The sequence below is a fragment of the Leptinotarsa decemlineata genome, unplaced genomic scaffold, assembly GCF_025532065.1.
Source record: "Leptinotarsa decemlineata unplaced genomic scaffold, Ldec_3_MD MMD2_tig00026330_RagTag_RagTag, whole genome shotgun sequence".
Taxonomy (NCBI): domain Eukaryota; kingdom Metazoa; phylum Arthropoda; class Insecta; order Coleoptera; family Chrysomelidae; genus Leptinotarsa; species Leptinotarsa decemlineata.
This window is the reverse complement of record NW_027412690.1, coordinates 2412779-2439408: the sequence shown is the minus strand read 5'-3', so window position 1 is coordinate 2439408 and position 26630 is coordinate 2412779. Positions and strand designations below refer to the sequence as shown.

At 35.8% G+C, this 26630-nt stretch overlaps 2 protein-coding genes across 5 annotated transcripts in view; both read right to left on the bottom strand.

Annotated features, from left to right (window-relative positions):
- Window positions 1–7091, bottom strand: part of LOC111505234 (uncharacterized) — a 65317-nt gene extending 58226 nt beyond the window's left edge. For all 4 annotated transcript variants that reach the window (XM_074182822.1, XM_074182821.1, XM_074182823.1 and 1 more), the window contains exons 1-2: window positions 6956–7091; window positions 1405–1627 (exon numbers count right to left, since the gene is read on the bottom strand). In XM_074182822.1, the coding sequence (XP_074038923.1) occupies window positions 1405–1570 (166 nt within the window). In that variant the 5' untranslated portion in view covers window positions 1571–1627; window positions 6956–7091. The remainder of the gene's footprint in view (window positions 1–1404; window positions 1628–6955) is intronic.
- Window positions 7092–11641: 4550 nt separating this feature from the next.
- LOC111517872 (uncharacterized) lies at window positions 11642–25967 on the bottom strand. Its single transcript, XM_074182931.1, has 3 exons — window positions 25820–25967; window positions 17103–17267; window positions 11642–12368 (listed from the first exon to the last, which is right to left on the bottom strand). The coding sequence occupies exons 1-3, from the start codon at window positions 25872–25874 to the stop codon at window positions 11917–11919; spliced, it is 672 nt and encodes a 223-aa protein (XP_074039032.1). The 5' UTR covers window positions 25875–25967; the 3' UTR covers window positions 11642–11916.
- Between the last annotated feature and the right edge of the window lie 663 nt (window positions 25968–26630).

Sequence of the window (26630 nt, the reverse complement as noted above, 5' to 3'; positions counted from 1 at the left end):
TAGCGGATTTGTTGGTTTTTCTGCGTTCTTCATGTACGCTATAAACGGGCGGCCTGGCGGAGTGGAGACCTCGATGGCCGCTAGACGTTTTAAAACTACTGCATCCTCCCCAGGGATGCGTACCTGCAGCTCATTATGGTATTGTTCAGGGTGAGCTCTTCTTTCATGGAGTCTGACCCCCCGTAGGTTTCATAGTATTTCCCAAAATGGATGCAATACTGCCTATCTCTGACACCACATGTTTGTCTGTGATGCAGCAGCGCGCGCTGAGATCCATTTTTCTGACCGCATTTTTTACACTGATGTGGATCCAGTGTTGCTTGATGGGGATCCTGTGAGCTGAGTTGGGAAAAGTCACAGTTTTTGGGTTGGTTGATCCCCCTCTCAGCGATTCCGGGCCGGAACCCGGCGTTTCTGGCTCCCAGAACTGTGAGGGAGCTTACCCCCAGTGCTGACCCTGCTCGATTGTTGTTGGTCGGGGGTAGTCGTCATAATTGGCTTCGGTTTCCTTCCACTCAAAGATGGCGGAATTGGTTTGGCTTCTCCTCCTTTCTTCATTGTAGTTGACTCACGTTTGAAGCCTTTACAGCGATCTGGTATCTCGTGGGCTGCCTAGCTGGCAGCCCATGATAATCGGTTTGAACACTCCGGCCTGTGCTGAAGATTTCACCTTAAAATTCCTCATCAGAATATAAACAATAAAATGATTTCTGGGTTAATTATTGTTGGAAATCTTACTTTAACCGCACTGTTAGTATAATTTAACGCTCACCTCCGATTCAGATGATGCACTACACCACTATAACTACAGTAGTACAGACCGGAGATTTTAAAAACGGAACTGGACTTATAAATTTAAATTGAATTGAATTTCTTCACGGCGCCATTGATTTGATTTTGTGATCTTAGTTTGTTTTTATGTTTCCACTCAGTTTCAATAATTTTTCAATAAACCAATTGAAATATACTTCACTTCTTTCAACATCTGGGTTGTTACTATACAACACAAAACATAAGTAACTAATCCTTTGGCTGCCAAGCTAAATAGACCGTTTTGTTTGTTTGTTTGTTTGTTTGTTTGTTCATTTTCCTCCAAAACACACCAGAGAGTCACCAGTGTCGGTTACATTATTTTATAGATTCCGTGTCGTAGTTTATGGAAAATCTGGGTCCGATTTTTTTGGTGTCATTGATTTCATAGAAGATGACTCTTCTATGAAAAATGCTTTTCAAGGAGATATCACATTTCGAATAAAAAAGCTACATACGGAAACAGATTGTTCAAATCAATTTTCACTAAAAATGGGAACAGTTACTTTTGGCATAACTTCTGAACCGCTCAGAATATATCCATATATTTATTTGTTTTTTGAAGGTACTTTTCTGTTATAATGAAATACGAACCTGTCGAGTTCTTCTGGATAAAGCTGTCATCTTCGGCTTCGTCGTTGTAGTCACCATGGTCGTCGTCATCATCAGAGTGGTACTTCCTGGGGGGAACGAGTCGCTGAGCTGGCACAGGCAGTGGAGTATATAAGATTAGCATGAAACAGAGTATGGAGGGTTTCATCTCCAGAGGGTTGAGTGAGCCTCCAAGCCGTCGACGTCATCAGCTAGCATTGTATTCCTGAAAAATGAACAATGAAAAATTAACCAGACGCATGAAAAATGACCACCCTGAAATACTAACAAATTATGATTTTGAACTACTTTTTTATTTTTAGCCCGATTTTGATCATCTTTCTGGTGAATGGGAGGAAATTAACATTGTATATATTGCCTAATAAAGCCTGATATTTACACATTATACGAGGAAAAACAAAGTTATGTTTTTATCATCCAGGTTTAAGACACCCTGTGGGGAATGATACTCAAAACTATCCTGTATGCAAGCTTGGTTCATTCCATTTATATTATAGAACAGTTGATAATTATTGAAGGATAACATAAGTAGCGGACAGTTAAAAAAGAAAACTATATCCATTTTTTAATATTAAGTGTTGCATCTTTTAGCTTGAACAATAGCTTCCACCAATGATGATAAGAAAATGAAGTCACATTCTAACATTGTAGTTTCTGCATTGAGAACAACTCGAGCAGTTCGACCGTTACCTTATCGCCTTTGATGTCTACCGCAGTAATAATAATAATAATAATAAAGGTCTTTATTATTTTCAAATAATATACATATAGATTTTAACATTGTATGCAAAAAATAAAAACATTTCTGAAAATAAAGGGCGAAGTTCATTTTCTGCAGACAAACGATAGTTTTACTACGAAAATTTCTTCCACTTAACCCTAATACAGTGCGTCGAAGAATTCATATGCGTTTGTACATCTAATTGACAAATAGACAATGAGAGAAATGAGTGATAAGTGACGAAAATCGTTATGTTTGTTGGTTTGGCAGCGGGGCAGAGGGGTATCTAGACTTGTGTTTTGAATAAATTATTTTTATATTCTGATCTGAAGCAAGTAATACTAAGGTTCTTCAAACTTTCAGGAACGGAATTTTATAAATTATAAATTTGGTAGGTGAAAGATCGTCTAAACATTTCAGTTTTGAATTTAGGTGGGGATAATAATCCTTTAAATCGTAGATTTAAATTATGTATGTCTGTCCTGAAAGATATTTTGTTGTACAAATATGAAGGAATTTCAGATAAAATAATTTTGTAATATAAAGTGACCGCATGATGAACTCTTCTATTTTCCATAGACGAAACGTCAGGCATAAAACGTGCAGACCACGCCACGGCCAGAAAAACCATTAGCCTCAATACATTCATCTCTAGCCGTGAAAGTTACCACTCTTCGAATTGGTACCTACTTTTCAAAAAAATAATTCAAGAGTCCTATATAGTCTACTGGTAGTTAATTTTCTATATAAATTAATGAATATTCATTTTCATTAAAATTCATCTTTCAAATTCTACTTTATTTATTCATTTATTTTTATTTAGTAGGACATGTCCTAATATGAAAATACAAAAATAGCTTTACAAACATATTTCTAGACTAATAGTTATATAATAAAAAGAAAAAAAAGACAGATACTAAAATATAAAATAATGCACCGAAAGTATATAAATTCGTGTGAACAAGATTAATATTGTTGTAATACATTCTGATGATTTATAGTGACTGGATATGTTTACTGATCCTCGTTTTAAATACATAAATGGTATTAGATTGCCTGATGTCTTGTGGTAGCTTATTGAACTCATCGAGTCCTATATAGAAAAGTGATTTCATTGAGTTTGCTATTTTCCAATTAGGGAGATGAAATATGTTATTTCTTCTAGTAGTATAGTTATGTATTTGGGAGTTCATCGTAGTAAATTCACTTAGATAATCTGGAAGTAGCTTATGTAATCTTATGAATAAAAATCTGTTTTTCACCGATACCCACTGCAAACAATCTAACATCAATGCTGGTAAAACGATTACACTTCAGTATTATTCAAATACCGCGATTTTGCAGCTTTTGTGGTTGTGAAATTTTATTAGAATCAAAGGAGTATAGTAAGCTACCACAATAATCAAAGTGGGGCTGAATAATGGTGTTATATACTGTAATTTCGGAGTATGTTGAAAGACATGAGAAAATTCTAGAGAAGAAGTAAAGTTTCTCACTAATTATACATGATAATAATAATAATAATATAATTTTCACAATGAATTTTATTTAAAATGCGTTATGCTATAAGGTTGCTTCATCGAATACTGATTTCAAATTATGTTACTTCAAAACTGTTTGTCATAGTGCTATATCTCATGAGAACTATTTCATAGCTAATTCAATGCTCAACAATAGCATTACACACAATTTTTCAAAACAATATTTAAAACCAAAAAGTCAAATAGGAATAAAAAAATCAATAGAACTCGATGAAAATCGAGTTTATCGTATGATTTTCACTATAGAGGGTTTTACAAAAACCGCCACACGTGTTTCGCTATACAATAGCTTTCTCAAGCGTTTATAATGAGTTACCTCTAAATTACAACTATTTCATACTCTAACATATTATCTACTTGTTTGCCTACTTTCTAATGACTTAATTTACCTGGTCAGGTCAGGTGTAAATTCATTAACTATGTGAAAAAATTAAATTTCAGAAAATACCATAATTATACTCAACTATTGTTACCTGGAAATGAAAAGATTTAATAATAGTGAAATATTCAGTTCAGACTGATCGTTCATAAGATATTGTGAGTTTTTAAATTTGCTTATTTCCATACCGTCCAACAGGTTAGTTTTAAACCTTTCTTCTGGAAATGGAACGGCTTGAATTCATGTCACCCTGTGATTAAATGAGTGAAATCATGTCTTCTTTCGAAATTCGAATTTTTTGATGAGCGAAAAATTCAATTTTTTCAACGATCATATTTATTGTTTCTATATATTAGAGTTTCAGATGAAAAAGATGAAATATTGGCTGAAAATGAAACAATCTAGGTCCCTAGGAACATTTATGTGGTGGGCTGCAGGGAAGAAAAAACTGTTCGTTTTCGAGTGATCCTTACAGAAGCATGGTACTTGGGCTTTTTCAGGTACCAGATCCAGATTATCTAGCCCTACGTCTATGCAGAAGGCAACTTGGGTGTAGGGAGAGACGTTGTGTAGGTATTCCCACATACTCGAGTCTTCCCCTATTCTATGCACAGTTGAAGTAAAAATAATAAAGAGGAGGCATCTTTGAGGCACGGTTTGACAGTTCTTGAGATGCAAGTGGACCATAAAAGTCAAAATCAATCCGCAGGAAATGTCAGTTCCACCTAATCTGTAAGTGTGACCTCGACAAAAAAAATATCATGTTTGGAGAAGCACAAAATCATGAGAGCGAGAAAAATTTATGCAGGGACATGAATTGAAAAACCACAGAATAAAAAGGACCGCAGCGGAGAATATTTTTCGAAAGGAGCAAAGAAATTCCTAGAGAGGAGATAAAACGAATCCTCCACAGAAAAGATAATAATAATTAAAACAAAAGTTTCCAAGAACACATTGAGATACATAATTAATCTAAGATAAGAAGGGTCATAATGCACTGATCAAACGATATGTTGAAAAATAGGTCGAAAAAAAAAGTATCTCATACTGAATGATACTTTTTTTCGGTTCAAATGAATTGTTTTTTATTTTTTGATGGCGCGCTGATGGATAAAAAATCTGTAAACGGCGTCTAATACAGTTAAAAAGTGGCACAATGAGGTGTTATGTGATGGGAAATCCATAACGTATTCAAAATGCACTTCATTGTGAAATTTTCACAAAACAGTTTTACAAAAACGCAACAGGTGTTTCGCTATACAAAAGCTTCTTCAAGCGTGTCTATACACGCCTGAATAGACACGCCCAAAGAAGCCATTGTATGGCGAAACACGTGTGCCGTGTTTGTAAAACTGTTTGGTAAAAATCTCACAATAAAATGTTTCTTCAATACAATAAGGTTATTATCCGAATATATAGTGAAATCTGTAAATCATTTATGAAGATCAGATGTATATTATCAATCATAGCCACAGGGTGAGCCAGTGAAACCGAAACAGTCAATGTCTCATAGCTGACATTTATAAAAAAATCTCTTTCATAATGAATTCAAAATTCAATCTTTTTTTATCAGTTTTACTTCTAAGTAATCTAGTTCTAAGTAATAAATCGTGAACAAACGTAAAAATCGAGCAAGCTGAACATGCAAAATTTTATCTAGAAAGTCAAAAATCATCTGTTTTTCCGAAAGATTTATTTATAAGGTTTCCTTCTCTTTATGCACTTTCTTATTATCACCTGACCCTGCAAAGTCAAAAATATGTAGAAAAATTCACTCTCAAAATGAAAATCAACGGGTATGAGTGATTTTTATAAACGATTTCTATGAATCGACCTCTCTCCATTTCCACCGATACTTTCAGTAGATGAAATAGTGAAATTTTTCCAATAAAACAAATATATCTTTGTGAAACATATGTGATGAAATAAAATATGTATGTGAGAATAATTTATATTATCAATATCATTTTTAATATGCCAACTGAATATGTAATATGTGAATTGAATTGAATGTTATTTTTTTCAGTATATTTTCTTTAACATTTCCTGCAAATGGGTGTACACCTGTTGGAAATAAAGTGGTATATATCTGTCTATCTATCTATTTACAGACGAAAAAACATAATGATAAAACCACCCTCTCTAGCGCAAATGAAATGATAATCAGATCGTGACTTACTTGGGCAATGAATAAATATTCAAACGTGTTTTAATTCAGAAAGAAATATATTTTCGAACATTTTTTTTGAAAATGATGCAAGGGATTATTTTACATCAACTTGGAAGGAAAATATTAACTCAGAACTTGTAGGAGTATACAAATATCAGTGAGAATAATTTTCCGAAGCCAATTTATCAGGTGACCATTTGTGACACAATACTCATTCGACTATCGAGTGCATCATCCACTTCTGCTAATAAAATTATTTCAGCAATAATACATCCTTTATTCTAGTTCTACTAGTAACTTTTTGTCGAAATCCCATTCCTTTTTACAAAACACCGATAGTTTGAAAATTCCATTCACCTTTTCTATGTAAACTAATAACTTTCCAATCGCATATATTTCTCAAATAGTCCTTTGAGAAGTTTTCCACCCTGAAATACTATCCAACCCTGCGATTTCTCAATAACGAATCGCACTCCACGCCAGATATATTGAATGACTGGCACAAAAAACATCAATGGAGATAACATCAGTTTTCATTATATCATATCTCAGGACAATCTTATAGATCGCGCGAACCCAAAAAGAACAATCCACTTCTTAACCAAGTTCCCGGCCCGGATCAATATAATTTAATCTAAACTCCCATCGAATTTCCGTCATTTTTTTTTCATTCATTCAAGCAATACTACAACTCACATCAGCGTAGACAAAGAAATACTTACGGTCTTTCAACAAAAAAAAAACGGATGAATATTTATAACACGCAACCACCGAAACGCACTAATAACATCAAAGGGTTATAGTAACACAGTTTGGCGTGGACGATGTCGTGACGACGGTTCAGGATGCGTGGCGCCGTCGTTGGACGCCCTGAGGGACTAAGGGTCGCGGCGTCTGCGCTCTGCTCTGTCCCTCTTTCGTGCTCTGGTTTGTTAACATCCTAACAGGGGTGGACTAGGGGAAGCTTGGGTAAAGTCGATATGTTAAGGTTTGAATAAAAATCCTTAGTTGAAATAGAAATCAGATATATTGTTTATTATAATAATCTAAAAATGTATTCAAATTTTACTTCAAATATAAAAAAAATCATTTAACCTCTTTGGAACGAAAAACTAAAACGAGAGAAACTATTCGTTGTCTTCTTCTCGTTAACCTAGTTCTCGATGGGAGTGGACGTCAAGAATACCGTTTTTGCCTCTTATTTTTGCGAATTTCACTAGTTCGGACTTCCATTGTCTAATATATAAAATGATTTGAAATCCCTGAGACACCTGAAAGAGAAGAATTAAACAATGAATAGCTGAAAATAAAAATTATATTAAGCAAAAACCTGAAATGAAATAACAATGAAATAAAATACAAGTAAAAATAGAACAATTGAACAAAAATTAATATAAAGAAATGAAAATAATTAAAAAAATGTTGAGATTCCAAGTCACGTTAGTTCACGACGTTTCGATTGTTGGTATCTACAATCGTCTTCGGGTGATGACTGATTCCTCCGAGAGATGACTATTTATGGGTCGTTCGAGTACTTTCACTAATCCCCGCTTTCCATTTTCCGCTTCACTGGTTTAGTGGGAGATGACCGTTTGGCGGGAGTTGGCCATTTTTCGCTTAATGATGGGTTTCCATACGTTGCGTATCTCTACGCTAGCTTGGCTAAATACGTTGTTGGACAACATGTATGCGGATTTCTTGAATTTTCTCCTAAACCAATGTTCCTCTCTGTGTATGATCTCAGCTTGGGACCACTCGATGTTATGTTGATGGGTCCAAACATGATCTGCTATTCCTAATTTGCTGGTTTCCCTTCGCTGTGTGTGTTTCTTGTGCTCGGCAATGCGAACATTCAATGGTCTCTTAGTTTCACCAATATAGGATTTTCCGCACTCACAGAGTATCCGGTAAATGCAATTCTTGGAATCGCAGTCCGCGTTTGGTGGCCTGGTTTTCGTGAGGCTGCTACGGATAGTATTACCGGATCTGAAGCAGGTTCTAATGTTGTACTTGGAACCAATTCTTCTTATTCTCTCCGATAATCCTCTGATGTAGGGAAGTGCAAGCACTGGTTGTGATGGGTTCTCTTCCTTGCGAGGCTCCTGCTGTATTTTAGCCAAAGTCTTTTCTACCATCGCTTTGGAGTAGCCATTCCGTTGAAGATCATTTTTGATGATGTCTAGTTTCTTCTCGAGACCTTCCTTCGTATTACAGAGCCCGAAAGCACGGTCTAATGGAGTCTTGATGATTCCTCTTTTAGTCGATTGATGGTGGTTGGATTCGTGGTTCAGATACTGTCCCGTGTGAGTGGGTTTCCGGTATACAGATGTTTCCCACTCAGTGTAGGTCCTCTTCACCAAAACGTGACCTGGGCGACCTGTGCGACCTGTTTCAGGGGCAGCCATAGTGGGTATTGGTCTTACTTGGAATCAGGAAACGCTAAAAGCTCTTGCGTTTCCTTCTCGTCTCATTGCAAGAATTTCAGTCTCTCGAATTGTAGTGTTGCTGCAAAGCGCTCAGATGTCGCCATCAACTGGTGGAACATTGAGTAGAGGTGGAGAGACATCAACATGCACTGACAAATTTTCCTCTAGTAGACGATCTGATGATGGAGCATAATCTTCATCGTTGAAAACATGAAGATTATAGACCCAAATTCCTGGCTTTTTAAATTTTGTTCAGAAGCACTTTCGTTTCAAGCCCCTCCAAAAAGTTTGTCAATTCCATATTCATTCATCATTCTCCCTGGGGTGGCTTCTCTGGAAAATTCTAATCTCTTGTTCAAAGTACTTCTTTATGGGTCCATAAACTGCAACATCTAATGGTTGCTTGCGGTTTGTCGATGCTAATTCTAAGGCTGAATAAAGTTTATTAGATTCTTGGTTATCGAGCAATAACAGAACGTCCCGATTTTCATTTGGTCGAACAGTTATAAATAAAGAATCGAAGTCATGTTTTGAAAACTGGCCCATTCACCCACCCACTGTCATTCATAGTTGTCTGAGAACCAGCAAGGACATTGTCTAATAGCCGATCTTGCATTCGCTTCCGTGTTCCAGCAGCATTACAACAAAATATGACAGTTGTCAGCTGACCTTTCTCAGCACTGCCAAAAATCTTTGATGGTTTTGAAGACGAAGTTTTTATATCCGTTTCGTCCATGTTGAAAATAGCTGTTGCATCAAAATTTAACTTCTCAATCTGGCTCCATAATACTGAATGAAATAATTTTATCTGTGGTATATTGAAACCACTCACTCTGGGAATGGAAGTGGGTTCAGGTGACCTTAGTACAATATCAGAATGTCTCCGCTTGAACTCAATAAACCAATCTTTGTCTTCTTTTCCATTGTGGGCGGACTATGTTATGTTTTGCAAAGGCATAAACTAGCTGTAAAAAATCCGAGCGAGTTGAGTCGAAGAATAAACTATCCAACTCTATCAGGTAGTTGCATAACTGATCTTCTTGATCTTTGATAAAAATCCAGATCCAGAATCCAGATTTCATATGACATTGTAAAGTTGTGTACCTTATATTATATCTTTTTACTGCCGATGTGATAGACTGATTGGCAGCAGCCATGGACCGTTTTATATCAATATCTGTCCATTTTGCCTGTCTTGTTTTTATTTTGTGCTGAAACACCCTCCTGAAACAAACAAGAATGACAATTGAAATATGGGGGATAGAGGATGCCCCATTCGCTTTGCCCAAATTAATATTTTGGCATAAAGTTGCAACTAGTACCATCTGGTATTATATAGCACAGGATACTTTCATATGCTACATGAGATAAGTATGATCGTTTCAAGGAATACTTTGTTATCTGATAAAACATTAAAATAAGAGAATTCTCACACAAAAACACTAACAGCGATTAGACAACATTACTACTAATAATCAACCGACGTTCATTCACCAGGTGAATATTCATTCACCAGGTGAATATAGCCTACATTAACTGGTTATGTCTCCCCTTGAACTATTTAGTAGTTCGATGCATCTCGTAGACTTTTGATTTCATTCACCAAAAAAACAGAAGTCCAGTGGATTCAAATCGGGTATCTGAGGGGCCATTCTGTAGAACCTCTCCTTCCAATATATCGACCCGGAAAGTTATCATGGGGAGACTGTCGTCCTGATACTATGCAATGGGAAAGAACACCATTTTGTTGTAAAATCATTCTATTTTGTAATAGAGGATCTAACTGGATGGTGTTGTTAATTCTTGACATCTATCAAACAAACTGAAATATCCTCCACCATATATGTCCGCTTCTGAAAATAATGTTTCTGTAATATGATATTCCAAAATTTCTGCTCAAATATTCAGTTTCGAAAGATATTGGATGTGAACTTGCACTTGCAACCTTGCACTTGCAACCCTGATAGTCTGGAACATCGAAGAAAGGTTAGAGATATGTCTATCTTCTATAATTATTTTTATGCGAAGTGGCACATTTGATTTCACCAAGAGCGGTACATATCAGAAATACGCGACAGACAGTGGCTGCTCATTGTTTTGAGGTTCAACTCAGTACACCTTCAACTTCACTGTTCAAGAACTGTTTCATTTGGAGAACTGCGTTCATGAGTGCTTATGTTCTGTCCTCACGGTTTTCAATTTTCCCATGCTAACCCTCCCTTTCTTGAACACCTACAACATTTGTTTTAACACCAATCCTATCCTTTGCCGAGTTATGACTCTTCAAAATATGTATAGCAGTTTGCAATTCCAAATTTTTCCCCTAAACCCTTCCATTCAATATCGATATCACACGGTGCATAAGAAACGTGGTCTACCATCTTTGGTAGTCTACCATATTGAATTTAGAGTGGCTTCTTTTCATTTTCTGTGTTTTTTTTTCAGCAAACCTTTCAATTTGATACCAATATTATGGAGTCCATAAAAAAACTTGTCTATCATCTTGGGCGTTCCATCATATTGGATTTCAAGTGACGTAATGTTATTTTTCTTATTTTTTCCATCAAATTCTTTCATTTTATATCCATTTATTCATGTCACTCAGCTAACGTTAACCATGCATTGTCATCCAAACTAAACGTGTATGCAAAATTTCAGCTCGATTGGTTGATGATGACTGTTTCAAAATTCAGTTGCAAGATTTGAACCGAACTATCATACATACGTGCATGCATCATACAAACATTGCGAGTTCAAAGAAAGCTTGTAATAAAGTTGTTTATTTAATAAATAATGACATTTTCAGAAAAATCACTGACGTACTTGAATTTCACATCTCTATGACTGGTTATTGTTATTCATAAATTCTGATATATTCTAGTTGAAACATTCAATTCAGTTATTCGATTTGATTCGACTGAACAATTCTGACTCTGCGTGCACATTTCAATTTGAAGAGATCGCAAGAAAAGGAAACAGAAATTTCAGAGATACTTTTTATTACAAAATAGGTGCTACAGCAAATAATTAAACTTTGAAATTTTGGCGAAAACAATTAAAACTGAGGCATCAGGGCCAGGCCTTTTGGATAGTTACCTGCACAGTTCTGTGATTTATATTCCAATTCCCCTAAGAAACAATAATCAAACTGCAATATCTGGTACTATTTATCTGATGCACTGTTGCTAAAATATTCTAGAAGACATATTCAGAAATGAAATCTTCTGTGTTGTATTCCATAATTATTAATATATCAATTATAAATGAATCCAAACAAGTACTGCCGTCATCAATGTCAATACTGATGATGTATGAATTCCAGAACTATTAGGTTTCTGGGTAGTGGACGATGGAGTTTTAGTTGTAGCCGATGAAGCATTTTTAGTTGTAGCCGATGAAGCATTTTTAGTTGTAGCTGATGGAGTAGTTTCATTTGTAGTCGATGAATCAGTTTCAGTTGTAGTCGATGAATCAGTTTTAGTTGTAGTCGATGAAACAGTTTCAGTCGTAGCCAGTGAAGTAGTTTCATTTGTAGCCGATGAATCAGGTTCAGTTATACCCGATATTTTATTTGAGCCTGCCAACCCACCCATTAAATAATTTCTGGGCGCTGAACACTCCTTTACATTCAGGTGCTCACTGAGATATTTGCATATATCTTCACCAACTTCTACTTCAACGCATTGCTTCATTTCAGTCACATCATTATCTGAAATAAGAGTAAATAAATTCACAAAAATGATAAATATTTCGAAAGACTAACTTGGATGAGTTCATTCTCGGTAATAGTATAGTATATTTGTCAAAATATAAAGATATGTGTGAATATGTTTGAGAACCGCGTTTTTTTCTAAGTTAATACAATGATATATGTACATAATCACAAAGAAACATAGTTTAGATAGATAAAAGTTCATGATGACAAACAACATTAGTGAAAACGAAACAAAACAAGCATTGAAACGACATAATCAAAGTAAACTGCCAAAACATATAGTATGAGTAGGCGGTACTCCATCCTTGGATATTGTCTCTGGTATTCACACTGACTTATGACATATCAATCACGAGTCTCTTTGACAAAACAGGACCTCAGGATTCGAAAAATTGAAGTGATGGTCATTTTCTCCATGTATTCAACAAAAGGTGTGCGATTGGATTTTTTTTACTGTCTCATTCATGTTCTTATACTTATATCTTGAATATCACCCAGTTTGACCCATGAGATATTTTGAACAAATACGTCGGTCAAATTGAACTATATTCAAAAAATAAGATATCATAACATAAAGGGGATTGACGTTGTTATTGACTAAAGACTGTTAGTATATATCATTGATGTATATTAAGTGATAACTTTCATTATTTTTTTTCTAATCCTTTCCCTTTTTTTTTCTCTTTTCTCTTAACCACGATACATAGCAATGCTTTATATAGCTGACCTTTATTTGTTTGTAACGTTGGTTACTGTAGTGAAGAAAATAATGTTTCCAATCCCATAGCTCTCGTTGAACATAATAGGAAAACTCATTTTTTTGAACCTGAGATCCTAGATGTTCAACATGTTCTTTCAGATTATTTCAAAAATAAAATAATATATATTGGAAGTGTCAATATCAGAAGCAATACCGATGGAGTGAAGGTGAAAAGCGTTTGCTTTATCGAAAAATGATTTTTTTAATATTTCAATAAAAGTTAATTACAAAAGTTCATACTATATATCTTCAGTGCTTGTTTCGTTTCTATTAATGGTGTATGCCATCACAAACGTTTATTTGAACTATGTGTGTTTGTAATATATACATATTTTAATGTTCTCAGTCTAAGATATGAGATATTTGTTTTATCCTGATAATGATAATGATATCCTGATAAGTCGATAAAGTTAGAAACATCAGCGAAGAACCAGCAGTTAATTATTCACGATTTTTCTGATCTTAATGATGCTTGATGCTTGATGCTCAATGATACATTACAGAAAAGTAATAAATATTTTCTTATTGATTACTTTTTGAATCTGTATGCTATTCACTCAGAAATCGCTATAATCGTATATTAATGAAACCAGAGCACAAAAACAGAGCATTCTTGATCCAGGCAGCGTTGTTTAGACCCGCTAAGAAATCATCAGTAATGCTATACTGAATCACGAATCACTGCAAAAGTAAAGACGATGATATCTCTCTTTACAAAGACACCAACTATCTATATGCTTCACAAGAGCAATTAGCGAATGTCAATCTTACACTGCCTGCACTGCAGCTTTCAATTCGAGGCAATTAAATGAAACCAGAGCTCAAAATTGGAGCATCCTTGATTCAACACCAGGCGGCCCTGTTCAATCCCGCCAAGGAATCATAAGTGATGAGACTCAACTGTTCATCTTTCACTGCCTGAACCACTGTGCATGCTGTTTGTGGCGAGTGCATTCATTGGCTTGGGATGTGGGGGATACGGAACAGAATCACTTCTGGTTCTGTTATTCCCTAACCGAATGGCATCCTGAAAATGGTTTGATCCTAAGGTGTGTATATCCGTGCCGAGAGGATGAATGACACAGCCTATCAGCTGTCTCTACGGAACCTTCGAGATACCGGGCGCCCTCTCGTCTTGCCTTGTCACGGTAATGGGCTCTGCCGTGATTGACCTTCTTTCCCTAGCTACTCGTGGGACTTTCATGGACAAAGTAAACTTAAACATTCTTTCTGACGCTGAATATATAGAGGAGGTGGATGTCGAGCTTACGACTCCAACTGACCTCCCTGTAAATTTAGTTCAGGAATGAGAGATCTCAACTCCCCAGCTCCTGATCCAATAACTGAACCTAAAAAAAAAGGTTAGGTGGTGCAGCCAGGAATCGACTGAGTCGTCTCCTCAAGAGCGGGGTACCTTATAAGCAAATCTCCTACTCTTATACAACCGCCTTGCACCAAATTCTTGAGCGGTGTAAAAAACCCTGCACTATTGAATCTAAGGCATTGTCAGGTGTAGCTGACCTACAAAAAAACCTCATATGGGAAGGTTATCGCAGGTATTAAGTTGGAAATCTTGCACCTTGACTATCCAACTACCTCATTAACGATGAAACAGCAGAGCATATACTTTGTGCCTGCATCGCTGGGGACCAAATCAGGTCCACTCACCAGGACCACTCACCATACAAACTAATCGGCTTCGTTAAAAAGCTGGGTTTACTTGGTCAAGTGTGAATAGGTGTGAGCCACAATAAACCTTTGCGGGTTGCGGTGAAGAGTCAAAGTGACCCACTCACTTTGGACCTAACCTTACCCAACCAACTGTTCTCAAAGAACAATTCTTTGACAGTAAAGGCGATGACAACTGCAATTACGGTTGTCAAAGATAAACGAAGATTCATTTTTGACATTCATGGATTAAGTTTTCTGTCGATCTCATAGATGGCGTATTCATAATGGAAGATGTCATCGTTTGTACTTGGCATATCGATGTTATGAATTTTACCTATGAGGTTAATGGAGTTATTTATGATCCATCAGAATGATTGCTACCCTACTAAAATATACTGAACGAGTATTTTACAATATCTGTAAACGCCAGGTCTCTGTAACAACAAGGACTACAGGAAACACAACTTCTGGTATCTCGACTACGACTGCGGTACATATTAACAGGGCGATGAGGCAACTGAAGCAGTATTCCAACATTTCCACAGCTCCCACTATATTATTCAGAAAACCACCAGAGCAATGCACCCAAGGCCTCGTCGCCTTTTGATAATATCTACCGCAATCGTAGACGACATGTCAGTCACAAAAACTATACCCCACAGCCATTTCCTTACGTCTTGTTCTTCAATGATTTCCAAAATATTGTCTATCTTCTCCCAAAAAATTTCTACTACTACAGATACACTCCATGAAGCTTTCAATTTGAAAATGATTATAATAATGGCATCAGGTGGGTTCCTGATGATTCGGCTCATTTTCATGAATCGCAAATTGAAATCACAAGTTGAAAACTATATTTTGAAAACATTAACAATTCAGAGGTAGCTGCCAGGCGACATATACCTATATTTCAAAAGATCGATAAGAAATTCAAGAAATAGTCAACAGACGGAGTATTATATAATGATGACTAGCTGATAGAGATATCTCACAAGAAAACAAACTTTCAACTTTTCTATCCAATCTGATTGATAGATAATTTCAGTACTCATCCTAGATTGTCGTCACTATAAACATCAATTGATTTTAAATCTTTATTTTTTGGTAGTCAAAACCTTTGGATGTTAAATATACTACTACAAAAAAATAATCGCCTGCCCGTGGAATGTTTCCCACATGCTCATTTCGGTTCTAGATACATTATGAAATAAATTATGTACTTGATAATTATCAGGTTGTTTCCAAGTTTTGTCTGTTTTCATGAGTCTATCTTGAACTGTAATATCTCAGTGAATACTCATTAAATTCATCCGAAATAAGCGGCATGTCACTCAGTGCACTTTTGCAAAACCTAACCTAACCTTACACTTGTACTACCGATGTGAATGTTATCAAAGTGTTTGAAAAGTTGGTAGTCGATTGGCGAAAGGTCTGGAAAGCACGGTGGGTGAAGCAGAGCTTCGACGCTCAATTCTATTAATTTTCGGACGGTGATTTGTGAAACGTGCAGACGGACGCTGTCGTGGAGCAGGATCGGACCTCTTCTGTTGAGCAGTGCTGACTGCTGCTGACAATGTTTTCGGTACATGTTGTCGATTTTCTCGCAATTGTACTCTGCTGTGATAGTATGGCCTGGCTGCAGGTGAATCACACCAGCCGCTGACCATCATACAGTAACCAAGGCCTTTTTTGGTGAGTTTTTGACTTTGGGAATTTTCTGGGTGGCTCATCGTTGTCCAATCTCTGTCTGTTGCAGAGGATCCACATTTCATCACACGTAACGATCCAATCCAAAAAAAGATCGTTTCTGTACTGTCGATTTTTAAAATAGTGGGGCACATACTTTCGAGCTGTTCGATCTTTCCAATACATCAAAAACCGCATGGGAGCTGACGCACAGATCTTCCGCCACCTCACGCATCGTTTGTGATGGGTCAGTCTCTAACAGAGTCCTCAAATCCTCGTCCTGGATTATTGTAGGTCGGCCACTTCGGAGCTCATCTTCGAGGCTAAAATCTTCAGAACGAAATTTCGCAAACCAACGGCGAACGCTTATTAACACCATCATTGCCACATGCCTGAACAATGTATAGAGTACAAAACTCTATCAATCAGTATATATGCTACGACACAGTAGAATAAATATTTATAGATATATAGATCCACAAAACACATATCAATACGGACAAAACTTTTGAAACACTCTGAAAATTGAAAAAAAAAACAACATTTGTAAAATTTCATTTTCAAACTCAAATGATAGTTCAATTGCTGAACTCAAACCATCTTCAACTAACCAGGTCCATATTTCAAATTCAAACATCTATACTCTTTATCAGCTGATGCAATTTTGTCCTTTTTGTATACTCCAGGCAAAGGTAAAGAATGTCGATTACATTCCATCTCTTCCACTTCTTGGTCACAATTCGAACCTCTACAAGTTGGGCATGTCAAAGATGAACCTGAAATTTCAAAAACATCTGTATCATTGAAATGTATACAACTAGTTTTCTTGGCTGTCTAATGGTATTTTTTTTATTTGAAAATAGGAAATCCTAATATAAGTGCAGGTCTAAAAAGGTGGAAAATAGTATGAAAATTCTTCTAACAATAAATTATGTACGTTCAAATAATATATATATATATATATATATATATATATATATATATATATATATATATAGATACATATAATAGATGAGTACTTTCTGATCATTCCCATATTGATTTCAATTCAAGAGCCACCGGTAGACAGCTGTTTCAGCCTATTGGGCATCGTCAGTACCGGGCAGGAGGTCCTCGATTGAAGACAAAATGTGAAAAACCAGAAAAGTACTTGATAAAAATAGCTGCGTAAACGCAAGCGAAACATAAGTGGAAGCACCTATTGGTGTGACACCCAAGTCACCAAGCTACCGCAGTTGTCGGTTGATTGGTCAAACCACCAACACTGACATAAAAACTTGGCAAGTTGACTTGGGTGTCACATCAATAGTTGGTTCCACTTATGTTTCGCTTGCCTTTACGCAGCTATTTTTATCAAGTAGGTACTTTCTTGGTTTTTCTCATTTTGTCTTCAATCAAGGACCGCCTGCCTGGTACTGACGATGCCCAATAGGCTGAAACAGCTGTCTACCGGTGGCTCTTAAATTGACATCAAAATGGGAATGATCAGAAAGTACTCATTTATTCATATTTTGATTTTCATGGAATTATTTTCCAGCAGCTTGACTGCATTAACCTTTCTCGATCTAATATCATTTTCAGAAACATGTGGATTCGTTTTCCGATGGCATTTCAGGTTAGCTTCCCAAATTTCTGCTATCGCAGTTGTCGGTTGATTGGTCAAACCACCAACACTGACATAAAAACTTGTCAAGTTGACTTGGGTGTCACTAGTATTATAAATCTTCAACAGACGGCGCACGAATGTAAAATTCCTCTCAAACAACATAATAAAGTTTGAGGTCTCAAATTCTATAGTAATACTGAGATGCAGTAAGTCTCCAACAGAGGGCGGACAGTTGTAAAATTTGTTTCGAAGTAAAGAGAAAATTACAGTAATAATTTCAAAAAACAATTCAGTCTTGATGTTTTGATTTGAAGTTTCATTCAAAATATTAATGAATAATTTTATTTTTCAAATAAATCTTTTGATTTGATATGTATGTCAAGCACCTTAATTCTAATTTTTCGATTTTTTGAAATATTTGAGTAATTGAATTTTTTAGGTGTACAATTTACGATAAAGTTTTCATTGTTGAAATCCATATTCTGGTTTGCTTTCAAATAATCAAATTAGATTTTGAAATGTATCTTCCGTTTCGTTCAAAACTTTTTTCTGTACTAAATCATGGGTAGTTGTAAATATTTAAATATTTCATCTGTAGCACAAAATTTCGCTAACACTTATAATTCTTAAAATATGTTTTTTATTTTGATTTTCTTTTGAACAACCCATCAAGGAGGTTACGTATAGCGGCATCTGCCCGCAAATAGCTCAAGCAATAATTGATAGTTACGTACAGCGCCATCTGCCCGCAAACAGATCTAGCAATAATTGATAGTTACGTACAGCGCCATCTGCCCGCGAATAGATCAAGCAATAATGCCGATAATTCTGTCAATACAGATCCCGAGCTTGAGAGTTACAAACAAACATACATACAGCTGAAGCTAATATAAAGCGTGTAAAAATTAAAAGAAAATTCATAGATACGTGATGTAATATATATTTTAACTGAGCCTTGAATGAATATTGGTAATTGGCATGGTAATTGGTTGAAATCATTCAACCCTCTGAATTGCTTTATTCTTGTCCTGGAAACGTGGAATTGATTGGGGTACTTGTGTTGTAGTCATGAATTTGAATACTGTATGTAATGAAGGAATCAAAATATTTTGGTAATAAATTTCTGGTTATTTCATAAATAAATATCATACTTGAGTAACACAGTCTATCTGCCACATCATAGCACTTGAGGGCACTCAGCCCGCATTGAATGGGAGTGTATCTATTACATTTTGAGATGATTCTTAAACCTCGATTTTGCAGTTTCTGTAACTTCTGTATATTGTTTTTATCTAAAAGATAAAGCAGAGTGGAAAAATAATCAAAATGGGGCTGTACAATGGTTCTGTATATTATTATTTTTGAAAACATGGAAACTTCCGATGAAATCCTGGAGAAAAAAAATAGTGTTTTTGATATGTAGTCACAGTACGCATTAAGTGTTAGTGATTCATCCAACACGAAGCTTAAATACTTGAATTCTGACACCCATTCAATTTTGTCTTCCACCACTTCGAGTTGAAGCTTTTCATAGTCAATTGATTTCAGTTTATGTTTCTTACTAATTATCATTGATTTGGTTTTATTTGTATTAATTTTTAGTTTATATATTTCAATTTTTTTCAACAATCGATTCATGCGCTCCAGTGTTTCTACAACGGCATGTCCCTAGCGTGCAAGTAACATGTCATCTGCAAATAAATTCAAAAAATCATAACGTTGTGTATAATTTACATCATTCAGGTAAATTAACAGCAGTGGTCCCAGGACACTCACTTGAGGTACGCCTATATTGTTTGAAATTTAATTTGAAAAACATTTCCCCATTCTACTTATTTGTGACCTGCCATTGAGATAATTTTTGAACCAACTCAAGGCTATTCCATCGATTCCATAATATCTCAGTTTACGAAGTAATATTTGCCTATAGATAGTTTCAAATGCCCTCTTGAAATCAAGGAACACAGCTACTATAAATTTATCGCTATCGATTTCATTCTTCCATTTTGAAACTGTTAATTGATGGGCAGTTTCACGAGTGGTGTTCTCTAAATCCGGATTGTATTGTGTATGCGAAGTATGATCGATCACCCTATATATTCGCCAAAATTTGAAAATGTTTAGGGTTTGTTAATGGATGCAACGGAATTTTCCTTGAAAATGATGATACTGTTCATTTCAATTAAATATTCAAAGTTATGATGGTTTATATAAACTGTGGTAAATAATACGAAAATCTCTTGAGAGAAAAAGAAACGCAAATGATCATTATAATTTCCATACCCTTGTTACTTACAAACAGGTACCTTCATATTACCACTGTTTGCTAATTTTGCAAAAACATTTTTGAATACTCCAAAAGGATTGACAAAAGCTTTTTGGGTTTCTAGTTCTCCATCTTTATACAAAAAAAATGTGGTAAACTTCTGAAGACAGAATTGAAGATGTGTAGATCATGCATAGAAGTTTGTTTCAGATAAAAACTAGAAGAACTCCTTTTCGAAACAACTACTTTCACATGAACACTGAATAACACGAATATCACTTTTTTCATTCAGTATTCCCCTTTCAATAAATACAAAGTTCCTTTGGCTGGGATTGAATCAACTAACGGTAAGAATGTTTCACATACTGTCATGAGCAGATTGTTCTCTTCCAGTGTGATAAAGTCGCAATGTTGTGCGAGCAATGTTTGTGTTTTCATCATCGAGATCATTTAGGTGCTGAAAAGGCGTTAAAAACAAGTGTGTGGGTTAGGCTACCTATCGGGCGCGTCCCCAGGTGGCGGATAGGGGAACGGCCAGGGGACTGGATGCCCTGTCCGGGAAGCCAATGTGGTCTTACGGACGGGGTCACCAGGCTCCTGGTCAGTGGCAGAAGTAAGTAAGGTGAGGGGAACTAAAACCCCCCAAGAGCCTTTTCAAAACATACCACCATGGACCAGCCTACCCAAGCTACGAACCCCTTGGGGTTCGTAGCTTGGCGTAACCCACGAACGAACCCTTGGGGAACTGGGTGAAACCTCATTGTAATCAGCCTATGCCTGGTAATGCGGGGATCTGCCAGAGGTGACCAACTCTTCCCTTGCTACTCGTGGGAACACACATGAATGAAACAACACAAAAACAGGAACAACAAAAACAAAAACCAATCCCAAGGCTGGACAGAAGTGCTCAACTTAATGTAAGGCGGTGGATGGGGATGAACAGAAATGTCCACCCGAATCTACCGCTTGGAATGAGGCTGGACATAGCAGATCACCTTCAACAGCAAGGGCATTTCCTGCGGCGGGCACCAAGAGCTCCGCCTTGAACAAAGGCAAGGAACCGGCTGCCCCTGCAGGAAAGCTCCCTCACTTGTGCATCTCCACGGAGGGAACCCCAAGAAGGTTGAAGAAGCTGTGCAACGACAGTAATATCGCTGCACCTTCAAAACCTTTGCGGAGGCCACTGTGAGACACCTCAAGGTTGCCAAAGAGAGTGTGTGTTCGGCGAGTCTTGGCCCACACCTGCCTATATAAAGGAGATGTCTCCTAGTGACCTGTTCACCTTCCTGGAAAGGACAGGATGGGCGATGACCTAGGAGGACAACTCCTCGGGAGGATGTACAATGGGTCACATGTGGCCTAAGTGCTGTAAGCTTATACACTCACCCTCCCTACTTTACAGATACCAGAGGAGAACGAGTGTTTTCATCCCAGAACTTCGACGAAGAAACACCTTAAGGATGATTGAGTTCCATGTAAATGAATTTTTTTCATGTAATTCAATGTTCATGTGGACATGTGGAAGTGTTTTTTTCGAAAAAAATGCACGCCAAGTTCGATCAAATGTCAAAGTTTTACTCATTATTTTTTTCGATTACCGTGGTGTAGTGCGTCAGGAATCCTTCCCACATGGTCGTACGGTCAATAAGGAGTATTATCGTGAAGTTATGCGCCGCTTGCGAGAAACAATACGAAGAAAACATCCGGTGGAAAAACAATTCAAGACTTCTGTATCACTATAATGCACCTGCTCACTCGTCATTGCTTGTTCGTAATTTTTTGGCCAAAACAACACCGAAATAATGATAATAATAATATCGTTTATTATGCATAAACAATATAGGTATTTATACATAAAAGGAAAAGGTTTAGCCAAAGGCTATCTTCCACCCCTCCCAAAAAGTATACAGTGAGTGTAAGAAAATAATTATAAAAATACTTATTTACTATCATAACAATGATAGAGAAGTGAAAAAAATAATAGATCATACAGTTGTTAATAACTCTTGATATTCTTAACATTATTTTGGTCAATTTAACAATTTCATTGCACTACCATACATTGAATTTTAAATTAGCACTGAGCAGTAAGCATCTGTGATTTTTTTATTTTTTTCTCAAATTGATGAATATAATGATTTAAAAGTGGTGAAATTTCATTCAGATAAGAAGGGGCTATATAAGCAAAACATCCTTGAAATTTGGAAGCGCGGCGCCTAGGTATGTTGATAAGTTAATTCTCAACTTGACCATATATATGTCATAATGCCTGCTTAATAAACTATATAGGTGATTTAGTTTGAATCAACTTAAACAAAAAAAAAATTTATCAGATATTGGACTCTCTACCTCACATTCAGCTCCTTCATTTTTAACAAAAACGGTGTGAAATGTTCACCATATGGTATACAGCATACTCATGCAAGCATTTTGTATACGTTGTAACTTCTGCTTGATATATTGCGGCAAAAAATTGTAATACATCGAACAACAATACTCGATATGGTTTTATGGTGGAGTTTTAACTAATCTGAGTTTCATTTCTTCTGATAACTGATACTTGAATTTATATAGCGATTTGAGTTTGAAGAATGATACTTTGAAAATGTTTGTCACATGTTCATGGAAAGACAAAGAGCTATCTATGGTTACGCCCAGACAATGTCTGCATTATCGAGAGTGAGCCTAAAGTTACACTGAGTTTCTACTATTTGTCTATGAGGTCCTATGCATAAGGCCAAAGTTTTATTCAGATTGATTTTTCAGTCCATGATTCTCCGAGTAAAGGAATATTTTGTGCAAATCTGTGTTTATATTGGCCACGCAACTTTCTGTATCGGTGTTATGAGAAGACAAATATAGCTGTATATCATCTGCATATAGATGTACTTGACAATGTGATAAGAAAGTGAGGTAATCAAAAATAAACACTGAAAACATCAAGGATCATGAGTAATCATCCAATTTAACCCTCTATGATCGGCCTGTGAGATAGCTGGTCATCTATTTAAGAGAAATGTCATCGAATCCTATGAACTTGGGCTTACTGATGAGTAAATCGAAATTAACTAAATCGAAAGCAGTACTAAAATGGTGAGTTTTCGTTGATCTCTGAATCTCGCGAAATCGTCGATACTTTCAAGAGCGCAGTCTGTGTTCCGTGCTTTTTTGCGGAACCAAGACTGCTCTCATTTGACGGGAAACATTTTTCTCGAATATTCTAGAGAATGAGGGCAGAATGCTGATAAGGCGTAGGTCACTGAACGTGGTAAAACATCCTTTTTCGGAATTGGAATTATATAAGCAACCTTTCAAACATCTGGAAAAATACCGTGTCTGAAGGACTCGTTGAAAATATGTTTATCTTCATCAATAAAGTGTGGTGTCACTAAAGAAATCATCTTGATATTTATATTGTCAATACCTAGAGCATTAGATTTTATTTCTTTGATAGCAGTCAAAATATCATCATCACATATATCGGTGAGGGAAAAGTTCATAGAAGCGTTCAATTCATTATTATTGTAGAATGAAAGAGTGTTATTATTTACTATTGAATGTCCAGCCACGTTCAAAAAATAGTCATTGATTTCTTCAGGTCTACGTAGTTCAATCGGCAGGCTAATCATGCCTCAGCTACCGTATTCAACAGAAATGGCCCCCTGTGACTTTTTTCTGTTTCCAAGATTTAAGAGATCTATAGAAGGATGGCGTTTTGCGACGATTGGGGAGATAAAACCGAATCGCTGAGACAACTAAAGGACATACCAAAAAGTGCATATTAAAACTGCTTCGAGGATTGGAAAAAATGCTGGCACAAGTGTATTTTTATCTGAGGTGGACTACTTTGAAGAAGACAAAATAGAAATTGATGAATAAATGAATAATTTTTGAGAAAAATTTAAATTCACCTTATTTTTAACACGTGTTACGTGTTCATGTGTGTATATGTTCTAGCTTTTGGAAAATTTTACATTTATATGACGTATGAATAAACGCTTCTGTGTAGTATCGTGAGTATGTATACTGCAACCGAAATGTTTTCCAGTAACTAAATGGTATACTCTTTGGTATACTCTTATGGGGTACCAGTCAATCTGATACAATCCCATTTGAAAAACCGCCTTCAAGCGGTAAGTATTGGAAATTCCTTATCTGATTTCAAACACAATGAAGATGGAGTTCCTCAAGGGTCAATATTAGGACCGTTATTATTTGTAGTATACACTAACGACTTGAGTAACTATATGGTTCCGGTGAAAACTTATTCGTTTGCAGATGAAACGACCTTCATATATTCTGACAAACTGAAATCAGATCTGACGAGAATTCAAGAAGACATAGATAATAAATCCGAAAACTGGTTTGCAGCTAAAAAACTCAAACCTAATAACGATGAATCACAGTATCTTTATCTTTCGTCTATGAATGCCATACAAACTATAAATTTACTAGGAGTAACTCTGGATAGTGATCTATCGTGGAAACCTCATATTACCAAATTGAGAAGTAAACTATGCAGTGCTCTGTTCGTTCTACGACAACTTCAAACTATAACCAATTTAAATTCACTCGAACGACCCACAAATAGTCATCTCTCGGAGGAATCAGTCCAGTCATCACCCGAAGACGATTGTAGATACTAACAATCGAAACGTCGTGAACTAATTTGGCTTGGAATCCCTTAACTTTTTATTTTCATTTTCTATTTTATTTCTTTGTTTTTTGTTCAATCGTTCTAATTTTACTTGTATTTTATCTCACTATTATTTCATTTCAGGTTATTTTTACTTGATATAAATGTTATTTTCAGCTATTCATTTTTAATTCTTCTTTTTTAGTGGTTTCAGGGATTTCAAATCATTTTATATATTAGACAATGGAAGTCCGAACTAGTGAATTTTTTTTTCTTAATATAACATAGTATAAACAAACATGTATTGTAATGTAGTCAAATAAATATATTCTATTCTATTCTATCATGTCTATCAGACAACTATTTGTTGAGGATAAATCTATTACTATCATTAACTTTTGACAAAATCTTTGAAACAACAAAAAATAAAATGACCAATAACCATTGCAGTACCAAGAAAAGAAAAATTAAACTGTTAAGCAAAATCGAATTTCGTGGATGTACACGTTCAGCAGCCATGTAAATAATAATTTCGATTGCAGTAATTATAGTATTTTTTTCACATTGAGATTTATATTCATAGAATTTTTTTATATTTTCAATGGGTATTTCTGAGTTTTCAATTCTTCTGGTCTCTGAAAGAATTTATGATACTATAATTGCTTGTAGTAAAAACCACAAAGGTGGGAATATTTTTTTTTTAAATTAATACATGAGAAAATTCGTCCTGATCAAGTAATCCATTTGGTCTATGTCATCAAAGAGTTTGGTTCAAATTTTCGCACTTTTTCTTAAGTAAATTAGTTCAAAGTTACATTACCTTGTCTAACGCAAACGACTAGTAAAGCCAGTAACAGAGAGAATTTCATATACATTGTGGATAGTTGAATGAATATATTTTTACCAAAACCTAGCAAACAATACTGAATACTGAAAGCTTGAATCGATACGAACTTTTTATATATCTGATAATGTATGTTCGTTATCACCAAGTGTTTCGCAAATAAAAATTAATTAGTGAACACTGTTTGGGCGAACCACATATATAATAATAATAATCGTCTTTATTGTTACCCAGCTGTAGTTACATACAAATATTTAAATAAATTAGAGAGCTAGTTGCTGACATAACAAAAGGCGAAGTTCAACTTAGTTAGCACAAGTGCTACTGAGTTGTTCTTCCACTCAACCTCAAAAAGAATCTACCTAAGCTGAAACAAAAAAAAAGTAATACATGAAATAAAAAAAAGATGGGATTGTTCCAATATCTATTTGGATGCTGGAGAGGACGTCCATTACTAAGACTTATTCTGGTCTCATAATGATGAAAAGTGTATAGGGTTGGGCAGTTTATATTTAAAATAAATGTGAAATAAATCTCGCGTCGCCAAGATTACTATCATGGATGAATTGAATGAAGAGCTTTCTCATCAAGGAATTTCACGGAAATGAAGTTCATAACTCAAGAACCTCAACGGATCAGGAAAATAAACTTTCCGACCTAAAAAGGTATGTCCCGCTAAAAGTTCAAACACTTTAAATCGTCTTGCAGAATTTTTCCCTACATCATTTAATTGAAGCCTCCGAAGTAGTGAATTTCAACAAGTATGTTTTTTGTAAATATGCCTTCA

What these genes read in the sequence shown, in the direction of transcription:
- LOC111517872 (XM_074182931.1), bottom strand. Translation starts at nt 25,874, where the DNA reads ATGTATATGAAATTCTCTCTGTTACTGGCTTTACTAGTCGTTTGCGTT. An exon ending in AGTCGTTTGCGTTAGACAAG is followed by an intron (nt 17,268 to 25,819) that starts GTAATGTAACTT and finishes TTGAAATTTCAG; the next exon opens with GTTCATCTTTGACATGCCCA. An exon ending in GAATTTGAAATATGGACCTG is followed by an intron (nt 12,369 to 17,102) that starts GTTAGTTGAAGA and finishes CTCTTATTTCAG; the next exon opens with ATAATGATGTGACTGAAATG.